General features: G+C 40.9%; 2 protein-coding genes across 2 annotated transcripts in view; one reads left to right on the top strand and one right to left on the bottom strand.

Moving 5' to 3' along the window:
- TDRD12 (tudor domain containing 12) overlaps nt 1-3,556 on the top strand; it is a 77,609-nt gene extending 74,053 nt beyond the window's left edge. The window contains exons 28-32 of the mRNA XM_060131470.1: nt 440-500; nt 589-702; nt 787-940; nt 1,025-1,096; nt 1,534-3,556. Coding sequence (XP_059987453.1) covers nt 440-500; nt 589-702; nt 787-940; nt 1,025-1,096; nt 1,534-1,626 — 494 coding nt within the window. The 3' untranslated portion in view covers nt 1,627-3,556. The remainder of the gene's footprint in view (nt 1-439; nt 501-588; nt 703-786; nt 941-1,024; nt 1,097-1,533) is intronic.
- Nucleotides 3,557-4,123: 567 nt separating this feature from the next.
- Nucleotides 4,124-12,357, bottom strand: part of SLC7A9 (solute carrier family 7 member 9) — a 32,723-nt gene continuing 24,489 nt past the window's right edge. The window contains exons 11-12 of the mRNA XM_060131471.1: nt 6,546-6,720; nt 4,124-4,471 (exon numbers count right to left, since the gene is read on the bottom strand). Coding sequence (XP_059987454.1) covers nt 4,407-4,471; nt 6,546-6,720 — 240 coding nt within the window. The 3' untranslated portion in view covers nt 4,124-4,406. The remainder of the gene's footprint in view (nt 4,472-6,545; nt 6,721-12,357) is intronic.

The raw sequence follows: 12,357 nt of genomic DNA, 5'->3' as shown, positions 1-12,357 counted from the left end.
GCGTTGTTTTAGGCAATGTTGTGTCCAGCAGTGGTTCCTTGTGTGTACTGGCCACTGTTCTGGAAGCCGTTAGTGGGGCCCTAGCAGGTTAAGATGCAGAGACACTGGAGCATTTGTATCCTGTGGCCAATGATTATATGTGGTTCCTTTTCAGACAGTTTACTTTCCCAGTTGTTTAACCATAATATTTAACAAGGCAAATATTTGTTTTCTTAGTCTGATATTTGTTTCTTAGTTATACTAAGTGATCTGCATTTTAATTTTTTAAAATTATTCTTTGCAATTGGATACTTTGGTTACTATGAAGTTTATACTCTTACAGTCTTAGTGAGTAGTTCCTCAACTAAAAGTTGCATAAAATGCAAAAAAGTACATATATATACATATATTATGGAGTCACATATCAATAACCTATAGGAAAATTTGACTCTTTGTACAGAAACTTTACCTGAAAACACTGGAGATGCTTCCATTAACAAAACTACAGGGCCTCTGAAAAGGTATGCTCATCATTGTTGGGGTCTGCTTTCCTTTCTTGCCTAGCGAATAAACAGAGATGAGTGTATAATCCTCTTCACTTTCTTCTAGCTTCCACCCACAAATAAAATGGTTCCAAAAAGAGGATGTGGTCATATTGAAGATAAGAATAAGGAATGTAAAAGATTACAAATGTAAATACTTTAGAGATAGAGTTGTTTTCAGGTGGGTTTATGGATAGCTTACAAAGTAAAAGAAATAATTTCTAACATTTTAGAAGGCTGACCTCGTTTCCTTTTGTAAACCTAGTGCCTGGGCGGGAGAGAAATTTTACTTGGCTGACTTGGAGCTGCAGGCCAACATAATAAAAGATGATTGCCAATGCACAGTGGAAAATGGTGAACCGATAATCACTCTCTCGAAAGAGAAAAAGGAGTCTTGGTGTGGCTTACTCAGACAGAGGGTGAGTTGAAATCAGCTGCGCTTGGGCTTAACACGCTGAGCATGTTTTATTCTCTCACTTGACATAAACTGTTATATTGAACAGAATCCTAACGTGGCTTTTGATTTTGATCACTGGGAAGAATGTGACGAGGATGAGGATAGCCACTTCTCCAGGGTAAGGGGGGGGCACCCATCCCTTGGAGAGTCGTAGGTCCCGAGCACCGTGGGGGTGGACGCAGTCAGTCAGCTGACTTCAGCAATGTGGCCTTCGTGGAAATGGGTCTTCATGTAAAGCTCTTAGGTATCCGTTTTCTCCTCGTGGTTGACCTTGGTGCTAAATGTTCTGCTTTGAGGAAGTTATCAACTCTTGGTTATAAACATACCTCCTTATAACACGTTTACAAATATTTCTCCTAGGAAAATCGTTTATTCATAAGCAGGCAAGTTTTACCTGCTTGTTTCTTGCTTAAAGTAATGAAAATATAAAATAGGTCACAAAATACAGAGCTATAACCCAAGGGACTTTTTCTGCAACGACCAAAATAATGGGGGGGGGGAGATTTGCTAATTAATCTATAATTAGTAACATATTTTTAATACTATCTCTCTTAGCTGGTAAATTCTAAAAACCCATCCTGCAAAGTGGTAGAGTTGGTTGAGACCAGTGACAAAGCTTCAGATGAAAACGAAAGTGAGAGTGAATGAGAATGTGAGCGGCCAGAGGACTCTGAACAGAAATGGGTGTTGCTACATGACCGAGAGCTGAGAAGACAGGCAGTCACGCTGAGACCTTTTGTCACTTCAAGGATCAAGTATAACTAAGTGCTACCTTGTGGCACTGGGATTAGTAACGGTGAGAAGTTCTTAACTGATTGAACAATGGGCCGATGATGAGACTCTGGAAGGAAGGTAGAAGCAGAGACACAGCGAGTGCTGGGCTGTCCTGCCCATCGCCTCTGGTGTGAAGCCCACCTCAGCACTCAGGTTGAGTGATGCCCGCCGTGGCGTTCGGGTAATGAACTGTACCATCTGGAGTTCGTTTTTCTTTTTTTTTTCATTTAGACCTGTGTTTGGTTACATTCTTAAAACCTTCTCTTGTGCATATAAATTGAGATTTCTTAAAATTCATACCCCGCACGGCTTAACAGACCTTTTCAACCGTGAGCTAGTTGAGATTCAGGGTTAACTGTCTGTGTACTAATACTCCTAGTATTCTTTCGATATTGATAGCTACCCAGGGTAAGTTTACTTCCTGTGAAGAGACAGTCCAAGGATGAGAATGGGGTTCCCTCCGCAGTAGCAGCTTGACCCAGGGCTTTCTGGAGGTAAAGCTAGTGCTTCCGAAGAACCCTTGGAACCTGCAGAGTCCTGGACAAATAGGACACAGGTTTCTCTCCAGTGGAAACGGAAAAGGTCATGTGGGGTGCCTGGAGGTAACCCTCAGAATACCTGGATGTGGTGAGCCCTGAAAACATTCATGACTCCATCCTGGGATGAGGCTGTGGTGCCTTAATAAGGTCACGAGGTTACCAAGAAATGTGTATTGTCATTACCGCTTAAGTGTGGGAATGCCCAGAGCCTGACTTTTCATGGTAACTGGAAAAAGTTAGACAGGCGAGCTGTTGGGAAATTTGCACCCTGTGCACTGCTTTAGTGTGGGTCTGGCGGCTTTGCCTAGAAGTGGAAAAGAGCATCGGTAGGTTGTTGGAACTGCCCGCAAGATCTTTCTTCTTTTTACACATCAGAAAGCACAGGTGCCCAAGTTTGTGTATGTCCCAGGTATAAACCACCAGGTATGTCCCAGGTATTAAACGAGAGGTAAACTCTCTGTCGTCAAGCTGTCGTGTCCTGTGAGCAGGCGTGGATCACCGTCTGGCTGTCAGTTTCCTCATCTGTAGAATAAGACGTTCAGCTCCTTGTGGGGCCTCACCTGGCCTCGGGGGCCCGAAGCGCTGCTGGGCGGGGTCAGGCCGCTGCCCTCTGGTGGGAGGACGCGGCATCCAGCCTGGACAGCTGCCAGGAGCGCATCCTTGCTGCTGCCGTGACTCCCGTGGGTTAACTGGCAGGTGTCCGATTGGCACATGAAGTGTACGGGGAGTGATCTTCCTTTTTCTTGGCTAAATAGGGCAGGCTCTTGGGGAAGTGTGAAGTGCTGGTGTCTTTGCTGGCAAAGGTCCTGATTCTGCAAAACTCTTTTAATGTCCTCATCCAGTGTACTTTGCTTCCACCGGGAAGGGCTCTGGTTCGGCAGCCAGGCCTCCTGAGCTGCACTGGCTTTCCTTGCGATTGTTAGCTACCTGCAGTGTGTGCTCGGTTGTATTGTCTCTTTCGTAAAACAGCCCACAATAATAGCAAGCAGTAGAGCTGCACAAACGTGTGTTGCCCACATGCAAATGGTGGGGTCCTGCTCTCAGAGAAGATAGAATACTGATGCTCTTGTGTGGTACACTACCAGCTAAATGAAAGTACTGGCCAGAGGAGGGTCCATGTTTAAAGTTCAGTTTCTTTTTTGAGACATTTACTGTTATTTGAAGTTCTGAATAACATTTTGTAAGACATAGGACACCGGCTTGTGAAATGTAAACAATTACTAATTGCTTTTTTTGTTCTCTACTATTAACATGTACTGATCTCACGTTTGGGGGGAAATTTCTGAAATGCCTGGTAAAAGTACTTTCGTCTCTATGCTTCTAAAATTGCTCACATACTTAGTAAATTTTGGTGTGAGTGTCTTCTGCAGTGTATCAATAAAATTTCAGTGTTTTCACAGAAATGTTACTTTTTCCCATTTTTTTACACCGTATTTTGTCAGGAAAATCCATGAGTGCCAAATGCAAAATAGAATTTTATACACCACACTTTCTGGTTTGACCGAAATGCCAGTGAAGGCTGTCAGGGAACCTGCGATGCTGAGCCCCTTGAGCCCCTTGTGGACACAGGCTGCAAATGGTTCCGGACGGCCAGCTTTGCACTGAGGGCCTTGACGTCCAGCCTGGGACAGACCTGCTACATACATCCCAGGTGAAATATGGGTAGGTAGTAAAGCATTTGTACTTTATTTAGTATGTTAAAAATCTATCTCAATCAAAGCAAAAGTTCCACCAATTTTATATTTTTATATATATATATATATATATATGTATATATATATACACACACATATGCACCTTTCTGATCACTGAGTTTCAAGAATTCCCTTTATTGAAGCAGGTGTGATGTGCCCCTTGTTGAAGAGTCACCGTGTGGTGGGGGCCGTTCTGACTCAGCCCTTCCCTGGCCACCAGCCTTCTGCTGGGTTACATCCTCACCTGCTAACTTCAGCAAACACCCACCCAGAGAGCTAAGGATAGCTAAAAATAACAGTATTATACACATGTGAATACATTTTTTTCTTAAGAAAAACATCAGGAAGAAACAACCACAAATACTGCTTACAAAAATAAATTCTTCACAGCTTAGACTTGGCCACAGGAGGCTGGGCTTTGTCACTCTGGAGCTTCCTCTGGGGGGACGACTTCCATCAGCATCTGAAGGTGCATGGTGAGAGGCTCTGGAGGGAAAAAGTGCAGTCAGAAAACCGTAATTTAAAATTAGCTTCGCGGGCTTCCCTGGTGGCGCAGTGGTTGAGAGTCCGCCTGCCGATGCAGGGGACACGGGTTCTTGCCCCGGTCCGGGAAGATCCCACATGCCGCGGAGCGGCTGGGCCCGTGAGCCATGGCCGCTGAGCCTGCGTGTCTGGAGCCTGTGCTCCGCAACGGGAGAGGCCACAGCAGTGAGAGGCCCGCGTACCGCAAAAAATAAAAAAAAATTAAAATTAGCTTCGCCTTGCTTATCAATGAGCAGTGATATTATTACTACTTCTTGGTGATGTCTCACATCAGAGCCTGTGCTCAGGGGACACAGGTGGGCAGAGGTGGGCAGATCCATCCTGGGAGCTACGGTGGTTCTTTGGAGATAAGTTATTTCCCATTAAAGCATTAGGAACCTACTAAATATTTTACTGCCACCAAAACATTTACAGGAAGAATATGAATGACTCAGTTATATGTGTATATTTAACTACCACTGACCAAAGATCGAATGTTTGGTCTGAAGTCACTAAGTCTGCATCCTGTTTAAAATACAGGTTGTTAATTCTTTTTACCTCCTTAATTTTAACTTCTTATTGGTTTCTGTACGGAACAGCTCGGCTAAATATTCTAAAGCTGAGAAATAAGACATATTTCAGGCCTTTAGGTTGTAAGTCATCCTAGGTAGATTCTCTGTCAGTATGATCAAATGCAAGTCCATTTTCAGAGGCATGGGAAAAAGTGGCTGTTTTTCAGGTAGTAATATACCTTTTCTTTCGTTCCTATAGTAGTGTCCCTGCAACCCCTCTCAGCTTCGGGCTTAGATCAGCGTAAAGAGGTTAGGGGTAGGGGGAGCTATTTCGAGAAAGGGGAAAAGTCTTTGGGAAATAATAAAGCCATATTTTGGTTTTGCTGTCCCTTTGGTAACGAACGTGAAACAGATTCTCTGTCTCTTGTAACACCGCTGTCAGGTGAGAGGTGGTACCAGTTTCACAGGTGGGGACACACAGGCAGAGGGAGTGGAGGCAGGCATCCCCGTCGCTGGCGGCTCAGTCTAAATGGAGTCTCAGGGCCAGCTTCCCCCACTTGCAGTTGGGTTTTGCTCTTTGCTACCTTGTATGTCTCCCTAAGTTGGATGCATCTAAATAAAAAACCACATGGGGTGCCTGAGGAATGACTGTACTTCCCTGGTGAGAAGGAGCTGAAGGCAGATTTTTCATCGCATTTACTCAGGTACTACGTGGCTGCTTTATAGATCTAGGATTAAATTGTACACAGCCCAGTTCCTGCCTCTGGGGAACTCATGTTTAGGGTGAGGGAGACCAGGCAAGGCTGTGGATCACTGTTGGTCTGGTGAGGGGCTCGGCAGCCTGGCAGGCTTTTGTGAATGGCGTTCCTTGCAGCTGGCTGCGCCGTGTAGAATATAACACACCCTTGGGTGTACTTCAGGGTCCTCTGATGTACTCTGCCGTCACCGCTTGCTTTTTCAAAATGAAAATGGCCAATATAGCTAAACTTTTAAACAACTTGCCTAAAATACACAACGAATCGGTACTGCTGAGTGAAAAGCAAGAGCCGTGGCCTTGGCGTTGGAAGGCTCAGGCCCTCGTCCCAGCTCTCGCATTTTGGGGGGGTCTCTGGGCTGCTGCTGAGACTCCCAGATGATGTCCGGGTATCAGGCACGAGGCAGTGCTTCGGGTGTGGGTTGCACGACAATGTGAATATGTATTCTCACTACTGACCCGTACACTTAAAAATGGTCAAGATTTATGTTATGTGTATGTTACATTTGAAAAAAAGAAAAAAAAACGGTGCTTCCTTTTCCTGCTTGTTACAGGAATTGATGGGAACAAAGGAAGAGGCCACAGGTGGACCCCAGAGGTGTCACACTGAGGAGAACAGGTCATGCCTCCTCCCAAAGAGGAGATGAAATTTGTTAGCTGAGCAAGACCCTGTGATAAGAAGGTCCTGGTAGAATCGGGACAGATGAGGCTACAGGATGTTGGGCCTGCCTCACCTTACTAACAGCAAAGCAGTCCCTCAGCTGATACTTACTTGAGATTTTCTGAGCCCATCCAAACTTATAGTAGACAAAAAGGAAATAAAATATAAGGCCGCTCAGCATAAATAACACACAGTAGAGGTACTCCAATGCAGGCTGGCTGATGATTGGGGCCAACACCAAAAACACGGATAAGAGAGTCACCAAGATGGGGATGAAAATGGGCACCTGTAGGCAAAACAGAGTGGTGTCATGATTTGGCCATGTGCATTCATTTCCTTTTTGAAAATTTTCATTCAAAACAAAACACTTGACAGAAAGAAGAATATAATGAACTCCATGTACCCCTCCTCCAGTTTCAATCATTTGTAAGTAAAATTGCCAACCTTAGTTCATCTTTTTCTTTTCCCTAGACTGTAAAGAAAATGCCATCATGTCATTTTACCTGTAAAATACGCGTTATACATCTCTAACTGATGACGACTTTGTTTTTAACGTGTTTGTTCGCTCCTCTCTTTATCTTGTCATTAATTCGTAGGAATTGGATGGTTTATCCTATACAGTATCTTCGTTCTAGCTTTGCCTGATAACTTGCTCCTCTGTCCCTCTTGTTTCCTGTAAACCAGTAGTTAGCTGTGGAGGCAAGAATACTTTGTAGCTGGAGCAGTGCACTTCCTCTTGTAACACATCATGAGGCACTTAAGGTCTGACTGTCACACTTTTGAATCCCTAAAGTCCATCAGTGGATTCAGGGGCTGGAGAGGAATCCAGTCCCAGTGGATCTGGATTCACCCATTTCTCCAGGGCGTTTGGTAGGAAATGGCATTTAGAAACCGTAATCTGGGTGGTTGGGAGTACTCAGTGTTCTTTTATAAGGACAGAGAAAAAAATTTTTTTTCAAGAAGGGAAAAAAATTCATAAATTTCTACTGATCGTTTCCGTTCAAATGTAAGATTGCACTTTTTTCCTTACTTTCTCTAGACTTATGCCTTCTTTCCTTATGCTTCTGAAAATCTTCTCAATGGCTTTCACATAATTACTTATTTTATTTATCCTACAATGTGCCTATAATAAACTTCAAAATAACTGTACCAATACTACCACTGTAAGAAGTAGTATGAAGTTTAAGATTTTTTTGCAGTTCTTTTTAACTGCACAGTATAAGCCACAAAGGAGATGCATTCAAAGTCATGTACTTCAGTTCTAGTGATTATGTTCTCTGTGTGGTTATGTCATCTACTTGTTACAGAGTAAGGTTTCTTTATCTCCATTTGTTTCTAGTTTTTTAGGTTTTTGCTTTTTCCCTTTTTTATTTGATTTTTTTCATATTATAAATTTTTTCTTGATTTTGCTTTATTCTTCCATTATTTCTCTTTCAGAATAAACACACGTATATGCACAAATATACATACACATGTTCATCTTGCACTCCTCTTACATAAAAGGGAGCAAATGCATAAAACAGTTTTGCGCCTTGCTTTTTTCCATTAATATATTCCAGAGAGTCATAGTACTGTGTAAAATTACTCATCCATTTTTTTACTGCTGCATACCACTCTACTTTGCGGATGTACCAAAACTTATTCAACCAGTCTCCCATCAATTGACATTTGGGTTGTGTTGAACCTTTTTCTATTACCAATTAATGCAACAAGTAAGCTTATATATATTTCATATTTTTGTCGACTTCACTTAGGGATGGATTACCTCCAAACAGGATGGCTGGGTCTAAAGGTAAATGCATATGTAATACTGCTGGATATTGCCAGGTTTCCCTCTGTAGTGGCCATACCATTTGTATTCCACTAGCAGTGTTTGAGAAGGCTGTTTCCCCATAGCCTCTCCAGTGGAGTGTGGCCAAACTTCGGGATTTCTGCCCATCTGATAGGCAAGGAATGGTATCTCGTTAGAATTTTGGTGTGCCTTCTCTTATAAGAAATAAAATTGAGTTTGCTGGGGTTCATTTGGTTCATGTTTAAGTGTCGTTGCATTTTTTCATTGAACTGTTGTTTTATTTTCTTGTGTCCATTTATATCTTTTGTCCATTTCAATTGTTAGTAACTCCCATCTCAATTTTAGTAACTTTAAATTAGGGATATTTATCCTTTTTTTGTGATATTATTGCAAATATTTTCCCCGATATTTTATGTATATGTGTTTTAAACTTCTCTTTTTGAATGCATTCATTTTTATTTTGGGGTGGTTAGAGTTGCCCCTTTTTAAAAAATTACTCCTTGATTTTGAGTCATGGGAGAGGTTTTCTTCATTCTTGAATTACAAAGCAATTTATATTTTCTTCATGTATCAGCACCATGATATCTAAATTTTAGAATCTATATATTTTTTTGAATTTCTGAATTTTTTATACAGCAGGTTCTTATTAGTTATCCATGTTATACATATTAGTGTATACATGTCAATCCCAATCTCCCAGTTCATCCCACCACCACCAGCCACCACCCTCCACCCCCACCCCGCCACTCTCCCCCCTTGGTTTGTTCTCTACATCCGTGTCTCAATTTTAGAACCTATATTTCAATATTTTTCTTATTTTTAGATTTTCCCTGGCTATTTTGTCTAGTTTGTTCTTCAATATGAACTTTATAATCAACTTGTCGAACTCCAGGAAAAAAAATTAGATGGTGTTTTTGATTGCGATCTCATTAAACATCTAAATTAGTGATGCTGAGTTTCCCTATCCAAGAACATGATGGATTTCCTTTTGTTCAAGTTACCTTTTCTGTCTTTCAGGAGAATTTTACTTTTCTACTGTGATGTCTAACCTCTTGTTAAGTTCATGGCTAGGTGTTTTTTGGTTTGGGGATGAGTTGTTCTCTTTCATTATCTTTTAATTGGATATCGCTTTATAAATGAAGGCTATTGATTACAGTGTGTTAGTTTCATGTCATATTACTTCACTATATTTTCTTATAGTGTTTTCTTTGATCCTTTTGGGTTTTCCAGATGTACAGTTTTATTTTCTTTGAAAGGAGAAAGTTAGACTTTTGAAAGTCTTTTCTAATTCTTATGCTCCACATTGCTTTCTCTTGTTTAATTGCCTTGCTGATATCTTCAGAACAGTGTTAGCTGACAGCAGAAATAGAAGGAAGGCTTTTTTTTTTTTCCCGCGGTACGCGGGCCTCTCACTGCTGTGGCCTCTCCCGTTGCGGAGCATAGGCTCCGGACGCGCAGGCTCAGCGGCCATGGCTCACGGGCCCAGCCGCTCCGCGGCACGTGGTATCCTCCCAGACCGGGGCACGAACCCGCGTCGCCTGCATTGGCAGGCGGACTCTCAACCACTGCGCCACCAGGGTAGCCCAGGAAGGCATTTTTGTCTTCATCTTGGCAGAGATCTTTCTAGTGTTACCTTATCAATTAAAATTGCTTTTTTGCCATAGGGCGTGTTTGTGTGTGCGATCATGCCAAGGAAAAGGTTATAAATTCCTATTTGTGTTTTTATCACTAATGTATGTTGAATTTTATCTGGTGGTTTTTGGCAACTGTGGGAGGTGATTATAGGGGGTTTTACCATAGGTATATTAATATGATGAATTATATCCCCATGAGTTAAATAAATCCAGTTCATTCTAATCTTTAGCCACCCTCGCACAGACCTGACTTAGTAATGATATGTTTTTAATAGAATTGGATTCTATTTGTTAAAATATCTTATTTAAGATTTTTATATCAATATTCAAAAGTGAGATTGGTCTGTGATTTTCTCTTCTCCCCTTTTTTGTGCTATCTTTGCACCGTTTGGTATCAGTGTTATAGTCCATAAAAATAATTTGAAAAATCAATAAAACGTCCTGTAGCTTACCTTAAAAAAAAAAGAGAGAAAGCATAAACACAAAAATAAGAAAAAAAAATGGAGAAATAATCTCCAGAACACAGGAAGGTTTTTTTTTTAAATCATAAACTATTTTGTACAACTCTATACAAATAAATTCAAACACCTAGATGAAATGGACAGTTTTCTAGGAAAATATAGTTTACTAAAACTAACCCCAGCAGAATCTGAATTCATGGTGAAATTCTAAAAATCATATAATCCAGTTAAGTGCTTTCTTTATGTTTATTAATTCCTTCTATATCCTTTTGGTTTTCTTTGTTGTTCTTTCTCGTGCCCTTTGAGTTGCCTATTTAATTTGTTTTCGTTTTTGTTGATGTAAGTAATGTAGTGGAACTTCCTTAAAGTGCTGATCATAGATTATACGTCTTGTTTTCATTATTGTTACTTTTAGGAATTTATGTACTTTCATTTCCTATTTCCTTTTGGACCAAAATGTTTAATTTTTAAAATTAATTTCCTGTTTTATTGCAGAGAATGTGATCTGTATCATTTCTGATTTTTAAAAAAATAAATGTACTTATTTTTCATTATTTATTGTTTTAGGCTGCGTTGGGTCTTCATGGGTGCACGTGGGCTTTCTCTGGTTGCGGCGAGCAGGGGCTGCTCTTTGTTGCAGTGCACGGGCTTCTTATTGTGGTGGTTTCTCTTGTTGCAGAGCACGGGCTCTAGGCGCGTGGGCCTTAGTAGTTGTGGCACGTGGGCTCACTATTGTGGCTCATGGGCTCTAGAGCACAGGCTCAGTAGTTGGGGTGCATGGGCTTAGTTGCTCCACAGCATGTGGGATCTTCCCGGACCGGGGCTTGAACCCGTGGCCCCTGCATTGGCAGGCAGATTCCCAACCACTGCGCCACCAGGGAAGCCCCATTTCTGATTTTTTTAATCAGGGTTTTTCTTTGTGGTATTAAAGATTGTCAGTGGTCAGACCTGTCCCATATGCACTATGTTTGCTATTTGGGGGATTCAGAATTTGAAATGAATCTCTAAGATATACCTTGTTATGTTTTTATAGATCTGCAGTCACTTTTACTAGTGATGTGCCTGGATCTGTCTTGTTCTCAGAGAGATGTTTTAAAGTCTCCTATTAGTGTGTGTGTCTGTTTCTCCTTGTATTTCCTATAGTTTGTTTTGTAAAAGTAATTACTGTGTGGTGTGGTGAATGGGTTTTCATAACTGTTATCTCTTTATTGTGAATTTTAGCCTTTTGCATTACTAAATGGTCTTTGTCTTGTGTTTCGGGCCTGAGTGCTTGTCTGATAAGATCACAACCCCTGTTTTCTACGTATTTTCATTTGCTTGATTTTTCTTTGCCTATCCTTTTACTTTGCATTTTTCACAGCTCTGTAAACCTGCCTGAAAATTTTTTCTTTTAATGGCTGATTTAAACCCATTTAAACTGAATAAGCTGGTTTATTCATACAACTGATAAGTTTGGTCTCCATATTGCTTCATATTTCTATATAAAGTACCTTCGACTTACTGTCAGTTTTCTGCCCTTAAAGAGTGACATTCTGTGGGAAAACTCTTCCGGGGCCTACTTCCTTTAAGTGGGAAAATTACCATGTATCACATGAAACCCCAGACTTCTAACCAGTGTTTTCAGATATAACAAAAAACAGTAAATGCATATATATATCCAACATGTGTTATACCTGGAAGTAAACTGCTTTAAAAATGACATCCTGGTGACCAATTAGTATGATTGTTAGTAAATGGTTACCTTTAATGCAATAACATGTTTCCCAACATCTGAGACACACATGCCTCACACTTTCCAATATGCCTCCATACGACTGCGACTTGTGTTGGATTTGGAATGCCATTTGAAACTTTCCTCACACACGTATTAAAAATATTGTATTGCATTTGGGCAATTTAAATATTCTTTTTTTCCATATAACTATCCATAACTATCAACTAGAAATAAGAATATTAAGAGATTCATAGATTCTATAAAGTTTGGGGATGTTAAAAATCAATAAGCAAAAAACAGTAACAACAAAAAACCCTAATAA

This window comes from Lagenorhynchus albirostris, chromosome 19 (genome assembly GCF_949774975.1).
Source record: "Lagenorhynchus albirostris chromosome 19, mLagAlb1.1, whole genome shotgun sequence".
Taxonomy (NCBI): domain Eukaryota; kingdom Metazoa; phylum Chordata; class Mammalia; order Artiodactyla; family Delphinidae; genus Lagenorhynchus; species Lagenorhynchus albirostris.
This window is presented reverse-complemented; position numbering and strand designations above follow the sequence as displayed.